Genomic DNA, 19,408 nt, shown 5'->3' on the forward strand with positions numbered 1-19,408 from the left:
TTTCTTGAAAAATGGAGGGGAAAAAATAGGAACATAAAGGATTCGTTTGTCAGAAGTTCAGAACACACACACACACACACACACACACACACACACACACACGCACACAGTATTTGTTAGCTTTCGTTTCCTCAGAACAGACCGCCCACTTTAAGATCGCCTGCTCTCTCCTCTGCAAACAGCAGGAGGAGGATGAAGGTGTGTTGGATGAAGCCTGCTCATCACTAAAGTCATTTCTAAGAGCTGTGCATGTTGGACAGTGATCGGACCGAGACTGCGGAGGAACAGGTCTGCGGGATGGTGAGTGTGTGTGTGTGTGTGTGTGTGTGTGTGTGTGTGTGTGTGTGTGTGTGTGTGTGTGTGTGTGTGTGTGTGTGTGTGTGTGGGGGGGGGGGGTGTCTGTTTCGTATGTGCGCAGTGTTAAAAAACAGTCACGATCTAAATCATTGAAAATCAGTCTTTCATTCCTCACTTTCATCTAGCATTGTATTTGTCTCGATTTTACGGATCATGCATTCTGCTCACGTTACATTTTTGTCGGATTTCGAATCTTTTGAGGAGCTTCGTGTTTCGTACTTTGACATCGCAGTGCACTCACACCCAAAAAAACCTACATCAGTCAAATAAAACCCATTATTAAACTATAATGTGAGACTTCTCTTCGCTAAATACGTCGTGTATTGCGCAGAAAGAGTTACATCTGCAGCTTCGTCCGTGTTTTATTCAACCACTGTTGGCAGTGGGGAAATAAGAGCTTTTTCAGAAATCCAAAGGAGCTTCTCACCATGACGCAGCAGAAACCCTGAGACAGACAGGCAGGGATTAACGTGCAGTGTGTTGTCAGGGTGGATGTTTTCATTTCATTTAATTTCAAACCTTTATTTAACCAGATTGGTCCCATTGAGATCATATCTCTTTTTAAAGGGAGACCTGCAATGATGTAAACAGTAAACATCAAACAGTACTGTTTACATGATGTAAACAGTACTGTCACTATTTAATTCATCAGCACTTTTACAACTAAATTAGCTTTGAAATATGTTTTGCTCATGATCAATGTTCGTTTATTTTACTTTTACTATTACACTGCATGGTTATTTTCCCCTGGCTTAATAATTTATCCCGGATGATATATAGCCTACAGTTAAAACAGATCATCAACAAGGACAAACTAAATTTGCTCAAACAGCTCTTTCTTCCTAATTCTATCCCTACACATAGTAGACCGTTAAAGTCAGATTAAAACTGTTACTCCCTAAATTGTTTTTTTTATGTCACGTGAAAAATGTAATTCTGCACTGTATGCATACCCAGGGATAAATCAGTATTGTGCTTAAGCTGATGCATTCAATTTTTTGTACACTGTCCCCATTTTAAATAAATGTCTTACCTTCATGTTACAACAGTGTAGCCTATGTGTCTCTGAACTCAATTTATAAAATACATATGAGAAAAAACTTTAAATAACCTGTTAAGAAAAGCAAATTCATCAAACACTAATGCTTGCCTGAATGCCAAAATGACTGCTGGGATACCTGTGCTGTCAAGTTCATAGAAGTTACCAAATGACGCATGGGGATTTAGACATTTCACAAAAACACAAGTTCAGACAAGAGCGTGGAGTGAGTAACGCACGGATCTGATGAGAGAGTCTGAGGGCAGGGGTCCGATGGCAGGGAAGGGAGGCTTTCATATGACATGTCGTTTGTGCAGGTAGCATGAAGTAGAAAAATCGCCAGTAGCCAGTTATGTGCTAATGTAGCGTTAGCTCATTTTCGTTAAGCGCTGATTTAGACGCTTGGTGTTTGAATTGTGTTTCGTTTAGGTAAAAATTGTTAATATCGTCTGTTTCTTCCCGTTAAGTGGGTATGCATCATTAATAGGTTGTTAAATGTTAACAAGCCCTGAGACTCTGTTTCTTACAAGATGCTGCGTCCCGCGGGGGCAATCGGACTCAAGAGGTTAAGACATCAATATGATTATATTTCTACTTTCTGTTGCAGCATTAATGGTCAAGATGTGTGAAAAGTGAGCCAGCTATCATGGATGATCAGGAAAAATAAAGGTAAAGAGAAAACGTATGTGATTTTATGTTAAACGAGCCTTCCTATGCAATTTATAGGCCTCTAATGTGATTTGCTCCTTTTAAATTATTTGATTATTTTTGTAGGTTTAGTGATCTACTTTTGTGAAGAAGAAACCAACACCGCTATGGCAGATCGAGGTGAAATCAAGGTAAATGACAGTTAAACATTCAGTATTTGAAAGGAATGTAATTCGCAATACATTTACATCCATGCGTTAAAGTTATCAATCTAACAACTTTATAAAAACTCTAACCTATTAAACAACTTCAAGTTGTTATGTATTACTACACCTTATGTTTCAACACCTTAATAATGTGTTCATTAATTTGAGTTGGAAAAATAACAGGACTTTTTTATTTCAGAGTCAGGAGGAGGATCTGCCACCGGACATCAAGGACTGGAGTAAACATCAAGTGAAAGCATGGACTCTCACGTTAGATGATGTTGATGACGGAGTTGCAGAAATCTTGTTTGAGCAGGACATTAATGGACCAAGTCTTTTGCTTTTAGATAGAGAAGACTTAAAACAAATGGGTGTGACTTTTGGACCTGCAAAACTTTTCATTCATGCCAGACATGAGTTAGTGAAATTTAAGAAAGAGGAGCCAACAAATGCTACAAATCAGTGTGGAAGACCATGCAAGCCTTATCCATTTTGTAGGCAGCATGATACACATAGATATATCGAGAGCAACATTCTTGATATTCCAGAATCAGGTGCCTTAGACTTAATTGAACCCTGCCACGAGTATAAAGGTTTCACTAATACAACTGATGAAACTAAAATGAGCAAGTTCACTGCTGAGGTTATCCGCTTCGCAGCTGCCTGCATGAATAGCCGCACAAATGGCACCATACACTTTGGAATAGGTGACGAGCCTGATTTCAGCCATGGACAAGTGTTGGGAGTGGTCGTTAAGGACAAAGAGGCCTATTTAAAGGAACTCAAATCTGCCATTGATGGTTACTTTGAGTATAAACACAAACAATCTGCTCAAAATTGCATCAAACCTCCTCGATTTGTTGAGGTTCTCAACAAGAATATGACATCTTCTGACAAATGTGTCATAGAAGTGGATATAGTTCCTGACTGTATGGTGTGTGAAGAAAGCATCTACCACACATTCAACAGGAACATTAAAAAAGCCAAAAAAAAAGGAAAAGGTAAAGAAACAGACGAGAATGAAACAAAACCATACAAGCAACTCTTTGTCCGAGATGGAGGTAGTAGCAGGAATCTTCTCGCACCAACCACATCCACCAAACTGATGGAAGAGTACAACCAGTTTGTTGACGGTATGGCACAGCGGTCACAACTCCGGAAACAAGCTGAAGAGAAGCACCTCAATGTGATTAAAAGCAGTACCCAAGGCTCCAGACTCAGTCAGATGATAACTGGTGGAACCCACTCTTTAGATAAGTCACACTTTGAGCGTTACGTGATAGTAACTAACAAATCACATTCAATCCAGTTAGAATCTTTAGGATTCCTCGTAGAGCTCAACCCAACAGCTGTTTTAGACTTTGATCCAGAATCAGCTAAACAGGGTTTACAGTGTCACTTCGAACAGCAGAGTACAGTAAGTGTCCATTTACCAGCAAAGTATAAAATCACAGAAGGAGTCGAGGACATTGCAAACAAGTTGAAATTAACTCGAAACACCAGCTGGGTGTTCTGCAATGGAGGTATTGAGGATGAGACACCTTCAGACATAGATGAGTGGTTGATGGAAAAGGGAGCCTCAATTCGAGATGTGATTTCTTTCTTGTGTCGGAAAGATGTACTTCCAAACAAGAGATTCCTTGTTATCTTTTTACTTTTGTCAACAGTGAGTGAGAGGATGGACCCTCTTGTTGAGACTTTCAGTACATTCTGGCAGGAGCTCAGAGGCACAGAGCAAATCCTTTGTATATGCGACAATGAAAAAGCATTTACCTCCTGGAAGGACCTAATTGATGCTCGGTGCGGGATCAATATCTCTGGAAGATGCATATATGATCTCAGCTTTGCTGAAGTTAATGGCACTATCCTAAGTCTTTTGTCCAAAAACCGTAGGTCCAGTCGTTTCCTACCCTGTGGGGGGGGAAGCAAAGTCTCCTTTGAAAAGAAAGTGGAGCGCAGCCTGAGTTCCTTAGAGGTCCTGTGTGTGAACCAATGTGATGGAGGAAATGAGGAACAAATAGTCACCGAGGAGAACTTCTACAAGGGAGGAAAAGTCTCATGGTGGAATTTCTATTTCTCAGAGCAGCCTGCATCCACACCATTTATCAAACGAGACAAGTTTGACTTCATCATGGACACAGTCATACCAGACTTGTGCTCCCTGAGAAATGCCTGCGTGGTGTTCAACCTTGTGCATGTGCCTGGATGTGGTGGCACAACTTTGGCCATGCACACTTTATGGGCTCTCCGGGACAAATTCCGTTGTGCAGTCCTCAGAGACAGCAATGCTGACTTCGCTGAAGTTGCTGATCAAGTGGTCAGTCTTTTAATGTACAAACATGAGGAGAAATCACCACGCATCCCTGTTTTGCTGATGATAGATGACTTTGATGATAAGGAAAAAGTATTTGACTTGCAGCAGCTCATCGAGAAAGAGTGTGCCAAGAAAAGGATTCAGTCAAAGTCTTCACAGGTAATTCTTCTGAACTGTATGAGGTCAGAGTCGTCTGATCAGACTGAACAAACTGAAGAGACAGTATTCATTGGTAATGATCTCTCCGAGAAAGAGCAGGAACTGTTTGAGAAAAAACTTAAAGAAATAGAGAAGACACACAAGAATGCAGACACGTTCTATGGATTCATGATCTTGAAGAAGAACTTCAAGCCAGAGTATGTTCAAGGAGTGGCCCGCAATACCTTAAAGAGCTTCAACATAAATCAGAAACATGCACAACTCCTGGCTGTTCTAGTTCTGTTGAAGGTATACTGCAACAGATCCTCACTGTCTGTCTCCCTGTGTGAGGAGTTTCTTGGTCTTCAACCAAAACCAGTCTGTGGGACCATGAAAGTTGAAGAAGGGTTTGGGACATTTTCTACTTTAATTGACACCTGCTCAGTTGCGGGTAAGTTAGTATTTAAAGCCGTGAAAATGATCCATCCAAGTATCGCTGAGCACTGTTTGCAGGAACTCACAACAACACACAATGTGAGCAAAGCTGATATTACTGACCTCCTGCTGACCACAGAAAAGCTTTATGAGAGCACACAAGGCAAAGACCAACTCCTGCAAGACGTTCACCACATTTTGGTGAAGAGATATCATTCAGTGGAGGAATCTCAGTTCTCTCCACTAATTCAACACATTGCAAGTGAAACCCCAGGACTTGAAGAGATGGTGCTGCAAAATGCATCCAAACGATTTCCAAAAGATGCAGTTGTTTCTCAGTTACTGGCCAGGTACTATTACCTAAAGAAGAAGGACTTCTTAGAGGCAGCAGATTGGGCACGTAGAGCTAGGGAACTCTCCAACGACAGCTCCTATTTTGCTGACACATCAGCACAAGTTATCAAGCATGAGCTGAAAAATGCCATTGCAAACTACAAGGAGGAACCTATCAGTCCTAAAAAATTGGAAGAGCTTCTCAAAATGTCCCAGTCAGCAATAGATGCGTTCAAGGATACGCAGAGCATTGCAAAGAAGGAGTCATTGCTTCGATTGAAAAACTTGAAAGACAACTGCCCGTTCAACACAGCAGGGTGCCTGGGAGAAATTCAGGTCGGTGTAATTGTCATTGAATTGCTGGCAAAGACCCCGGTGTTTTCTTACGACAATGTCCGCCATGACATTATGAGCGGGGTTCTCTCTGGAGATGTGAAACTTCAGGATGTAGAGAGAAATGATAAACGGCACCAAAAACACACACACTACTACATGATTCTCAGGCCGTTTGAGGATTTGCTTTACAGCCTCAGATGTAGGATGAAGGTGAACTTCGACTTCCTTGACAATTTTTATGTGAACTTGGGCTCCAGATCTGGAATGAAAGACAATCGTGACCAAATAGCCCAAAAGAAGCTTTTCAGATGTTTCAGAGTGTATGCAAATCTCTTCTGCAAGACAGATTCTGCAGATCTTCTGAAGAATCAGGGCATGCTAAACATGCTGAAACTCCACGAGGCAAGACAATACCTGGAGATGCAAAAAGCTGACAGCTACTCTGGGATTCTGACGTGTCTCTCAAACAAGATCTCACCTGATACATTGAAAAAGATCGCCAGACAGCATGCGTTCCTTTGTGAACATCCCCATAGGCCGACTGTGAGGGAAAGAATCAACTTCATCTACGTCAATGTTGTGTTGAGTTGTATCAAACTGGAATCAAAATACATCCTGCCATACCAGAAACTATTAGATCTCCTTTACCAAGTCATGCGTGAGCAAATCCCAATAAGTGAGACTTTGTCCCTTTACTTCATTGCCGTTGTGTTGTTGTGGCCACAGCAGTGCAATCTGCAGAATGTTCTACCTAGAAGTCTGGGGATGTGCATCTCACAGATGAGGACCTCCTATCACACGGAGATGAAGGAAGTGTACAATGGAAAGAGGCCCATTGTCCATTTCTTCCTGGGGAGGAAACAGGGCTATGAACGACTTGTACACCTAGGGGAAATCACAAAGTGCATCAAGGCTGGGCAGGAAGAGTTTGCTGTGAAGTGGGAAAATGGCAAAATATGGAAAGAGAAGGAGGTGGAGACGCGCCTTTGCAGGGTCACTGGCGAGGTGAAGAACAACTTGATACTGGCAGATACTTGCATCCCAAACCTGAAGATTGAAGTCACCCCAATGTTTCGAAGTCAGCTTTGTGCTCATGCCGAGGGGTCAACAGTGTCCTTCTTCACTGGTTTCTCAATGAGAGGCCCTGTTGCACTGGACATTAATTAAACTTTGAAAGCAGCCTGTTCCAACATGCTGTAGCTTTCAGCTAAATATTGCATCCCTCTGTTCATACACACTGGCTTAAAAGTAAACAGTGATGCAAAATCAACCAATGTACGGCTATGTTCTGTGTTCATCCCAAGCTCTGTACATTACCTTTTTCAGTCTGTTGTTTTGTAAAGAAAAGTAATTGTCAAGTATAACCTTAAAATCAAACCTATTGAAAATGTTTTGTGTTAGAGTGTGTACTCACGCTCACAGGTCACTGTAAATCATTTTTAACAATGATGAAAATCAAAATGATATGACCTGAAAAGGAATTCAACTTACTTTTTTGCATGTTCAGGATCAACTAAATACAAATGTTGTGTGGCAGTTTTATAATATTGCTCCATGAAATGAAATGATGTGCTTTATATATTTAAGAACACATTAAGTTCTGAAATAACTCTGTAAGAATTTGAAACTTTTTGCATCATGTATCTGGGATTCATCATGTTCCATAATGGTCACTTTTCTTTTAAATTGAAACTATTTTGATTTTGATAGTCTTTGAACAATGTTTGTATCTTTATACAACTGATATTGAAATGTTGATTTTATTTGTTTTTCTATATTCATTATGAATTATTCATCATATATATCATCAATAATACTTTTTAGCTTTTGAGTTCCTTTACTTTTGTTGAGAGTTTGGTTCAATCACGTTTTATTATACCATTCAATGAAAAACAATGAGCATTCCATTTTTGCAATAACTCTAATAAAGATTAAACGAAACCTGAACATGTAAGAAGTTATTTACATTCAAATGCAACGTTTTTATTGGCTATCTAGCCAAACGAAAGAAACATCACTATCCTAAAACTTTGTATCACAAAATCAATGTCTTGCCTTGTACTATATGTTCTGGGCCTTAGTTATTAATGTAATATAAAAATAACTTAAGAAAAACTGGTCTAGAATAAAATTACTTTTTCACATAACTCCAAATACGACATTATTTGGAATGTACACAAATCCTGAAATCAGACTTTGATTTAAAACTAAACTTTCAGAGGAGACTTTGAAAGAAATAGCAGTTTATAGAATTTCTTCATCTCAGTCACTCAGAATTTATAATATAAAAATGAAACATATTTTACACCCCACACAACAATAATACATGGATTTGACGTGTTTAAGATAATGTGGATTTAGGGAGGCCAATTATTTGAAAATATTTTGTTATAACTGAGCAAAAACATAATGTAATAAGCCTCAAATACTCCTGCTTTCTGACGCTTTACCTGGGCGGGGTATAAAGCGGCTGCAGGCCTTTTCTAGAGAAAGTGAAAAATCAATCGATCATTAAAATAAACCAAATCCAGAACCACCTCTTTTAAAAGATTGATAAGGCTTGGTAAAATAAATTGATTAACAATTCAAAAAGATATGTTTTATTTAAAGACAAATGGGATGGTTCCAAATTCTGTGAAGTTTGTAATAAATGGATGGAGATAACCTGGACGCGAGCAGACTTTCTAAGACCCAGCTAACATTTCTCCTTTCCTCTTCTTGATGGGAATAGTAGATCCTAATCTATTAAATGTTGGTTTTATTTTATTAAATCAGATTGACAAAATTGAAGCAGAAGAACGCACAGGCACGTAGATTGTACACATGAGAGTATGCAGGTGAATATAGATGTGTATGTGTGTATATGAAGACAGATATACTTGCATGCAGACCACTCGAAGTGAAGATGACTAAAACCTTTCCTAAGGATTGAGTTAGGGCCAACACGTACTTTTTAATACCTCTTATTGTGCATATTCATATATTAGTTTGTGTCGAAATACTTTTCAAAATGTTGTCACATTACCTTTACCAACCAAAGATATACAAACTGTATAATGATGAATTATGTATTGGAGGTGAAGTACTTTTGGGATGTTTTTACCAGTAACGCACACAGGAGGGCGCAACATCCTCAGAAATTATTAAACCTGTGCTATAATTCCAGTTTGTGGCTGCCTTTAATTTAACACCACATATAGAATAGTTATCCGACACCAATAGAATAAAAAAATCTTAAAATGTTATGCCACTGGACAATACTGAAATGAAATAAATGAATGTACACCGTATGTAAATATAAGGCACATATTCAAAAGCAGTTCACAGGGTGCCAATACACTTGAGAAACTCCTCATTCAGGATGCACAATAACTATTGACAGATGTTTATAACTGAACTTGAGGGTGAAGGAGTGAGGCGAAAGAGTAACAGGGTCGACAAACAGAGGAAGTCCTGCCTCCCTGGATGACGGACAGTGTGACTTGTCTGAGGTTTGAATGGACAACAGGGCAGCTTCTCACTCAGCTGTCTCTATTGAACACATACTTACATCCACCAGCTCCTGGGGGGTGGGGGGGTGCAGATGCCGTGTCAGTGTGTGGTTCAGGATGATGAGCGAGGTGTGGAGCCCCTTACTGAATATGTATGCTGCTTTCTGGCCTTTCTGAGCTCAGGTTCCCGGCCTCAGGAGACCGGCAGAGTCTGTGTCACGCTGTGTCAGAGCAGCAGATGGCTCAACAAGTGACACACATCTGTAAGGGATTGGATGTCTGCATTTGAGGAGAAAGCTTCTAGACACTAAAAGAACTTCATGCATCTGTTCAGTTTGAATAGCTTTAATCTCACTAAGTTTGGTAGGTTCACAAAATGCTAACAACAAGCTAATTTGGTCTTTAGTATGCGGCGTCAGTCAGAATGGATCGAGTCACATGTGAGGTATATGTGGCTCTGCAACACATGGCTGAAAGCTATCTTCAAAGGGTCTTCTTTTAGGGGTCAAAGGTCATTCTGGTGATAAGTGTGTCCTTCCTATATATTGTAGTGAAAGGGAGCTGTGGGTTCCAAACGCAGGCTAGGTGTAAACCGTTTTGAGGTATTTGTACTTTACTTGAGAAATTCCATCTCATGCTACTTTATGCTTTTAATAATTAATTACATTTACTAATTCATTTATTATTTATTAAGCTTTAGTGACTTTTCAGATTAAGATATTGCATTAAGTTGCATGTGATCAACTTAAAACATAATATAATGTGAAATCTAAAATATTTCCAGTTCAAGGTAAATTAAATTTGTATACAATATAATAAAAAAAGTTTTGCCGTAACAGTGAAATGCTACAATATTAATAATCAGATAATGTCATGATATATCACGTAATGGAGGCCATTTCTCTGCAGAATTGTTCTTTCACTTTTTATGCTTTAAGTACATTTTCTGTTGATAATACAGTATATTAGTAAATTAGTAGTAGTACTTACTTATAATTTAGGAGCTCTACTTGTTATGGAGTATATTGACATTACTATTAAGTATTGCTTTATAAATTAAGTATTTACTTCTGTTAAGGATCTGAGTACTTCTTCCACCTCTGATCATAATCAAGTCATTTTTACCCTTGGTACTTCAGGAAATAACTTGATGCTGATACTTTTAAAGCAAATTGTTGAATACAAGGCTTTTACTCGTAACTTAATTAAGTAAGCAAATACAATGGCGGCTTCACAAAACTTTTCAGAGTTTTACGGGGCGTGGTTTGCAATTCGCCCAGGCAATCAGAAATTGGAACTTATTTCTCCCCGGGAAAGCACCACCTCTCTAGCAGGGACTGAAAAGGGGGGAAAAGTTCTCATGAACTAACTTCTCTTTTTGGTGTGAACGCAAAATCCCAGGAACTATCGGAACTAAAAGGGAAAAGTACAGGGGAAAAGTACTCCGGTGTGAAAGCGCCTAAAGATGCTAAATCTACAGGCACTATAGCGGAGTGGTAATCATAAACCTCTGGCTACAGGCATGGCCGTATCCACCATTGAGGTCACGAGGTAATTTTTTCAAGGTGTATAATAAAAGTCCTGAAATAACTGATCATAATTAACAGGGTTCCTTGTAGTAGTTCCATTTACTGCCAGTGGGGGCGCTGCATAACTACGTAGCCTGTATTAAAGCAAACAGAAGAAGACAACATTAATGTATGCGCTTATGCACTTTTTTTGAACACTCTTTGAAAATGAGACTTTTCGTGGCTGTCCAGGAGGCTTGGGCACTTTTTCCAGTTTTGCAAAGAATTAACCACTCTCTGTTTTTGTACCGTTCTGCATTGAAGTACCTTTCTCTTTGCCCAAACGATCTAGCGGTCTCCTTTTTTTCTACAATTAGCTGTGCAGCTTTACCCGTCTCAATGTCCCTACAACAAACCTCCACGCAGACGGAACCAGCCTGTTTCGGTTCAACGATGCCGGCGGTTTTGACAGTCTCAGCGGTCGCAGAGCTGCTGCTTTGGGGTTCATCTGTCTGCGCTGGTTTAAGGGCCAGGATGTCAAGGATGTGACATTGAAGTTGTAGAAGTTCAACTTTGTTTTGACTGTATTTTATTTATTTATGCGCTGGTTCTTCTGACATGTTTGCGATATCAAGGCTGACACAGAACAACGTAACAAAGAAACAAATATAAGCTTTTTTATTGGCTGTAATGTACATGGATACATTTGAATGGTGTGACAATGTCCTCTTTGATTGGATTAAAATGTACTTATTCTTCCTGTTATGTGTGCCTGCTTTATTTTGCCTAATGCAATATATGAGCCTCTGTTGCTGCCTGTAGCTAATGAGATTGTCTTATCATCTCCTCTATTGGCAAAAATAACAAAATATACACAGCTAGATCAGATCGCATTCTTTTTAGATGCGACTTTAGAGTAGAGGGGAATTCTTGAAACGGGATGTACAGTGTTCCGCGGCATCCGCCACTGCGAAAATGTGGGGCAGGGCTGTAAAGTGGGGGGGGCCAATGGCCACTTGGCCCCCTTGCTTCCGGCGCCCCTGACTGAGGGAACATGTTGTCAGAGAACACAATTACTACATCTTCATGATATACTCGTGGGAAAGTGAACACAAGCAGGTCATCCTGTGTCTCTTCAGAAGGTTTATCCTCCTGGGGGACATGTTAGAGAAGAACGATACAGTTGAAAAATAAAGTTTGACAGGTCACTCACTGCGCTATTTACAACGAAATTAGTTTCTCCTCGATTATTTTTTATTTTGCCCATAACGATATTATACATAATGGACAGTAACTTTAGAAGGTTAAGAAATGATGAAGCAGAACTAGAAATGTCCATGCCTTCTTCACTTAGTCACAACCTGCTGGCCTACATTACCCACGCAACAAGTCCTCCAACTCATACAACCAAATAGGTCGATTGTTCAAGCCCTTTGTTTGATAGATATTACGAAGATGATTTGAGGTCTCGCCAGGATAACGTGTAACGGCAGCGTCCATGTAAAGTTAGCTTCAACCCTCAAGGGGTGAAAACAGCATTTCCGGTCTCGAAGTTTTCACAATAAAACCGTATTCCCCTCACTGTCAAATTATTTTAAAGCTATATCTGCAGTACTCATCCACTAAAAAACATCAGTTTATCCTTGTTAATTACACAATATTAATTGGTTTAAATTGTGTACACTGCTTTTGTGTTTTTCCCATAGGTTTTTCCCTTTCGATTCTGAGAGTCACCTTTCTTTTTTCAGAGGATTTGATAGGCTAAAACATTGAACTACCCATAGTCCTCAGCTATCGTTGAAGCTCGTCGATTGGATGTTTTAGCCGCAGTGCACGTTGGGATATGGTGTTTATGCGATGTGAAATCCGAAAACATTTTTAAAAAAGCAAGAAAATAATACCTTATTCCGAGTGTGCTCTTTGAAAGTCATCACATAACGGCATTGTAATACACGGTTTGGCTGCATTAAATATTAAGGACGTCCAAATATATTAATAGGATGTGAAAAGCAGACACACTAATAAGGCTTTATTTAAACATTAAAGCATTTAAGTTAAGGTCTTCTTTTGAATAAGAACAAAACGTTGGGGGTATCTACAGATAAATATTAAGTCTGACAAAGTACTTAACGTCTAATATCATATCATAACGTCATAGTTTATTTTGGCACTTGACAATCACCTTCCCTGAATTTGACTCAGGTGTAACTAAAGTCTGATTTAAGGGTTGTTTATATTTCACATCATTAATCAGCCTCTGCAAAGTAACTCAAATAAATGTAGTGGAGTAAAAATACCAGGTTAACCTCTGTATTGTAGTGGAGTAGAACAAAGTAGAATGCTGCTGTAACAAAAACATTTCCCAACTTGGGATCAATAAAGTATATCTTATCTTATCTTATCTTAAGATGATCGATGGCTACTGCCATATTTGCAAAATGTGCCTCTGAACCTTGACAAGTGCATGTTTCAGGCTTATCAATTAACAACAGGAGGGGTCACAGACATGTTAAATAAAGCTCTTCTGACCTTAGCTGTCATGTGGGTATATATTAATGCTGCGCATTATGGACACAAGCAATTTTCACCTATTTATGAATTATATGTTTTAAATTTGATAACACCAATGTGTTTCGTATCCCCTAAACCTCCAGGGATGTACACAGTTTAATACTGGCAACTTATAATTATGGGAAATACAAAAACGTGTTTTAAAACTACAATTCCCAGTAGAGACGTGCTAGAGAATATGTTGCGAAACACAATAGCCAGCATGTGTAGTTCTGGGGGGGGGCTGGGCCCATTCAAGTCCAGTTTTGGATAGTCCACCGTGGATTCATTCCATTTCAAAGAGCTCGGCGTAACCTTGGCCCACTGCCACTCCAACATCCAATCACAGAGCTTGAGGACTAATCACGGGGTATGTCAAGCAAAGCGGATGTTGTTGTCCCAAACGATAGCTGAGGATTATGGGTAGTGTAGTGTCTTCGGCCATCCTAAACTCCCAAAAAACTATTTGTTTCTCCGAATCGAAGGTTAAAAACACAAAAGCATTGTACACAATTTAAACCAATCAATATTGTGTAATTAACAAGGATACACTGATGTTTTTTAGTGGATGAGTAATGCAGATATCACTTTGTAATCATTTGACAGTGAGGGGAATATATCCGGTTTTATCAGTGGTGGCTGGTGGAAAATATTTTTGGTGGGGCTATGGAGATAGGGAACAATCCATACTATGGCGGTCCGGGGGGATCCTCCCCCAGAAGAAATTTTTGAGAAATGACCCCTTAAATTATGACTTCTGGTGATGTTAGAGGTGGGGGGTGGGAGGACAAATTGAGGCTTAAAAATATGAGATAATCCATAATATTCAGTGTGGTTAGTTATGAATCTTCCAAAACTGTGCAACAGTACAGAAGGCCCACACAAACTGCAGAACACTGGTGCTTTGGGAACACTCAAATGATTTAATTCCCATTTAAAATCAGGAGACTAAATACTAACATTATGTGTGTGTGTGTGTGTGTGTGTGTGTGTGTGTGTGTGTGTGTGTGTGTGTGTGTGTGTATCTGTATCTGTATCTGTATCTGTATCTGTGTGTGTGTGTCATACTTGCCAACCCTCCAGATTTTCGCGGGAGACTCCCGATTTCATTGCCCTCTCCCGGTTTCCTCCCGGGGTCATATTTCTCCCGCATTTCTCCCGATTTCTGACAAAATCAGATTTACTCACGACTGTTTCTACTCGGACTTTAATACAGCTACACCATTGTTTGGTTTCCATGGTAGCGCGTGTCTTTAGCAGCGCGCGCAACTCAAAGTCTGAGAGGGTGAGGAAGATGAAAACTGAACAAGAATCGACAACTCCACCCTCTGCTCACTCCTTTCCTGTAAAATACAGGTCCAGCCCACACATTTACTCCATGGTGCCACAGGCATTGCCCTTACAACTACAATAAGCATGTAAATGTTAATCTACAGCTCCGGCGATCCACTAGCACCGGAGTCTCCACCTGCAGATACAGCCATCCTCGACAACTACTGCGTCACCTTGGATACGAGTCCAAACAACTCACAGACACACAGGCCAGGGCGCTGACAGGGTGCCCTTTGAGCATCAGATCTGACGACACTGATTGGCTGAAATTATGTTTCGGCGGCATAGTATACAGATAGCAACAGTCAGCTTGTTGGCTGCTGCTGCTCTGGCTGAGGGCTCCTTTCTACCGCCCGGACGAGATACACGCTGTGGCCAGGCAGGAAACATGTGACTTATCGGTAACTTTAGACATCGTAAAACAATTTTAAATGAGATTTTATTGTAGATTATACATTTTACTGATACCAACAATATAATATTTACCTTGTTCATTAAAAATAAAAATACATTTTATTTTATTTTTATTTTTTTTAATGAAAATCAAACATGTGGGAAGAGGGGGGGCGGCGCCCCTAGCGCCCCTATGGGCCGGCCGCCACTGGGTTTTATTATGAAAACTTTGAGACCGGAAATACTGTTTTCACCCCGTGAGGGTTGACGCCAACTTTACATGGACGTAGTATACACGTTCTCCTGGCGAGACCTCAAATCATCTTCGTAATATCTATCAAACTATAGATCCTACACATCCACTGGACTTGAATTCTAAAAGTACAATATACACTTCTTGCTAGAAATCTAATCAAAAAGCATTTTAATGGCCAAACTATTCTACAATTTAGGATTTTCCAGAGAGGGTTATTTGTGAATATACGACCCTCCGGAGCGTTTGCAATCAACAGGAGCATATGCCGCAAATTATTGTTTCTTACACGACCATTAGAGGTGCTACACTTTAAAACGTGACTATAGGTCGTAATAAGCTGCTGAACAATCAACCTATTTGGTCGTTTTTTGGAGGAAGACAGGCTGTACCCACGATGCAATTTGATATACTTTTTCAAACTACTAACAGTTTAAAGATAAGACTGGTAATATATCATATTGTTCTTAAAATATCTAAAACAAGAAAAAGTCCAACCGAGACAGTATGGTGCGTGTATCAACAGAGCATGGAGCTCAAAGACACATCTCTGAGAACATGTTCCTTGTTACCAAAATGTACCTTATTTTGAGTTAATCTCACGTCCATATTCCTTTTGATTCCATCAAAACTCAAGGGCACAATAACTGTTTAATCATCCGCCGCTTAAAGTAGTCCACAACAAATGCATTTCCTCTTGTTTTTGTAGGTTTCTGATAAAACCTAAATTTCTTCAACAATATAAGTGTGCCACAGACAGGGTAGGAGAGTTGAGAGCCCTATACCTATACATGAAATAATGACCATATAATCAAATAATTAGATAGATAGATAGATAGATAGACAGACAGATAGATAGATAGATATGGATGGATGGATGGATACTTTATTCCTCCCAAATTTGGAAATATTTGGGATATTTTTGTTACAGCAGCAGTGAGTTTAGGCATACATTATACAATTTAACTTATTATACTTAAAATGTTACATGTAGGCCGTACAACATGTGTGTGACTTCCTCCCCGGCGGAGAGCGAATCAGAGCTGAGTAACACTGTCTGACTAAGCCCTTTGTGGCAGGAACTAAATAAAAATTCTCTTCACTCTCTCTGTCTTTGGAAGCCCACTGAAGTTTTTATTTTTGACGAAGTGAAAAGCATGTGTGTTCCTGCCATGGCCATGGTCATGCCATGGGATGAAAATGATCCTGATCATCTTGCGCCATTCTGCCATAAAGTGCAGCTGTCCACATTAACACATCTGTGAAAAGCTGAGCCGGCTGAAAATTGGAAGAAAAACTCTTGGTCAGCTATGCCATCAGAGATTTATCCTTCACAAATGTTGTTCCCAGTGTAATAATGCATCCCATTTATGATGCAGCATTGCTTTGGATTTAGAGGATCTGAATCAACATTCCTGTGACTTGTTCGTATAAATGCACCTCATTGTTACACTTCTCTGTGTTAGTCATATCAATTGAACAGTTTAATATATAGATCTGTAGGACAGTTTCCCACACCCCCCTGAGCAGAGGTTCTCATTGAGCCAAAAATACATGACCCTGTTGACCCTCCTCCCAAAAGTCCACTGCCACCCAGCCCACCCTCCCAACTCTGTCTGCTGGCTTTGAATAATAACTTCTGCACACTGGCGGGAGCACAATCTGACGATTGTGATTGTATTTTAATTCTGATGGCGAAGTGAAAAAAGATAGCTTCCTCTGACAATGGGCTAGATTTATGGGCCCTGTCCTGGCCGCCGGCCCCACATCCTCTCTGATCTGCTTTTACTCCGACGACCCCTCGACCCTCGGGGGTCATTAGAGAGCCCCGAATGGTACGGCTGGCTGCCAGCCCATCTCACACTGCTTGTTTTCCAATCAAATCACTATATTTAACGGGAACACGAGCCCAGGGCCAACTCCAAACAGACATCTGTTTGAAATTGTTCCTCGCAATTATTTCACACAGAAGTTCTCCCTCTGCACCCCCTTCCGCTCTCCTCGCCCCACTTTGGTCTTTTGTTTGTTGTTGTTTGTTTGCAGCAAAACCTACCCCTCTGGATTGCTAATGGCCAGAAATGAGAGGGTGTCGGGGGGGTTTGGAGTTGGGAATTGTGGTGATGGTGAGGTTTTGGCTCCTGGAACCGCTGTCAGAGGTACGCAGCCAGAGGAGAATAGGAAAACCAGAGTTTTTGGATTCAGCACAAAGCAGGTTATTCAGCGTGAACACAGGGGACAGCTTTTACACCCAGGGTGCTGCTGCCAGCTCACATGACGTCTCCATCAGTACCGTCAGTCAGCTGCTCCCATACCACAGTGGCAGTAGTGATTTATAAACAGGGAAAATCTGGGAGGGGAAAATGCACTGTTGGTTAGCTTTGGTTTACTTTTTGACAGAGTTTTGACAATGCAAAGTTGTTTTTAGTCACGGCAGGATATGTTGAATAACTCTAAACATTTTCAGGAAATTCTTATGCTTCCAAAGATATTGTGTGTTGTGTGCGTCTAACACTCATTACATTCTCATGCACTTAAAGCACAATCATCCTTATTAAGCCCCTTCATTCCCCCCTGGATAACTGGCTTAGGACCAGCAAGCCCCGACCCTTTGAGACTTTGTTCAAACAGTGGACAGGAAAAGGTTAGACCCAGATCTGTGTGTCCTCCATTCATCAGGCTGTTTTGTGCTGGAGAATTAGCTGAGGCCAAATTTAGAATCCAAAAAATACTAACAGTCTACAGCCATGTTATCAGCTGAGCATTAATGTTTCAACCCTCAGGTCTGTGTTTGGAGGGAGACGTTTTCTGTCAGATTATGGTCTCAGTCACAGACGTTAGTAAAATAATATATACATTTACTTTTTATTTGTATGTCGAAAACAAACGTAGGCTACTGTGGGAGAAAATTATTTTTTCTTTAAATTGTTAGAGGCCAGCTAGAATGTGTACCATGTTAATCATTGTATTTTTAAGCTTGTTAGCTTGCATGTTAAATGAATGGGAATGGATATTGAAATTAGTACGAAAATACAATTAGAATGACAATGGCATCTTATTATTGTTTAATAAGATAACTTCTCATTTTTAACACAATTATAGGTTCCATGTTGTAGTCGACCATGGATAAATATTCACTCCCCGAGCAAACAAGTTTAAGTAAATCATTTTTGATTTAGATGATAAACCTTGTTAACCATTGTATTTTTTCAGCTTGTTAGTTTAATAAAATATGCTAACATAACACGGATGGAGGTCATACTGTATGTTTGGGGGTTTGGGGAAATTGGATCAAAACCAAAGTAGCAGGCAATGTTTACCCTCATGGTGAAAAGGTCACCAAAGTTATTAATAGTTACGTATACACGAAATAAAAAAAGGGTTATTTTCAGTTATTCTGTTGCATCCTGTTGAACCACATAAAGAAACAAACGTAAAGAAATGTTTTTGGCTAGCCACATATAGTATGGGTTGACTTAAATTACAAAAAGAAGGAAGTAAGACAAGGCTGACAAAATGTTTTTATCAACATGTGGTTAATTTAAAATCAATCTTACTATCATGTTCACCCCGAGCCATTGAATTAAATAGATCAGTTCTGACCTGGCTGTATGACACAGTAGGGGTATGAAAGTGGGCAAGTCTAAACTGTAAGTATACAGTGCAGGTGCAGAATAACAACGATTGGTTTACTTTGAGTAAACAAATAATACTTTTGGATTAGTGAGGTTCTTAAATCACTGTTCTATGGTGCACATCCTCTTCATAGTGATGAACAGCTATAAGGCTGCATGTGGGCTATTTGACTGACAGCAGAATACGTGTGCTAAATGCTCAGTCTAAATGATGCTCTTAGTCACCCCCACCCATGTAGCCAGAGATCAGATGTGTGATAATGCATTGTCACCTAAAATGGGACATTTTGACACTTTGGAGTGCTAAAAGCATTCAGGGATATGAGTGAGGACTTTAACACTGTACCTGAGTAACACTAAAAGCCCAGACTTATGGCGCATTTTCACTACAGTGCGGAGCGCGGTTTAAGCGTGCCGTGCACAACCCTTTTTTTGGTAGCGTT

The 19,408-nt window shown here is 40.0% G+C and overlaps 1 protein-coding gene across 1 annotated transcript; it reads left to right on the forward strand.

Moving 5' to 3' along the window:
• The first annotated feature begins 145 nt into the window (after positions 1-145).
• LOC307029224 (sterile alpha motif domain-containing protein 9-like) lies at positions 146-7,753 on the forward strand. Its single transcript, XM_079664985.1, has 4 exons — positions 146-300; positions 2,004-2,065; positions 2,171-2,235; positions 2,450-7,753. The coding sequence occupies exons 2-4, from the start codon at positions 2,047-2,049 to the stop codon at positions 6,971-6,973; spliced, it is 4,608 nt and encodes a 1,535-aa protein (XP_079521111.1). The 5' UTR covers positions 146-300; positions 2,004-2,046; the 3' UTR covers positions 6,974-7,753.
• Positions 7,754-19,408: the final 11,655 nt, after the last annotated feature.

The sequence above is a fragment of the Notothenia rossii genome (assembly GCF_949606895.1).
Source record: "Notothenia rossii genome assembly, chromosome: 2".
Taxonomy (NCBI): domain Eukaryota; kingdom Metazoa; phylum Chordata; class Actinopteri; order Perciformes; family Nototheniidae; genus Notothenia; species Notothenia rossii.

What these genes read in the sequence shown, in the direction of transcription:
- LOC307029224 (XM_079664985.1), top strand. An exon ending in CAGATCGAGGTGAAATCAAG is followed by an intron (nt 2,236 to 2,449) that starts GTAAATGACAGT and finishes TTTTTATTTCAG; the next exon opens with AGTCAGGAGGAGGATCTGCC.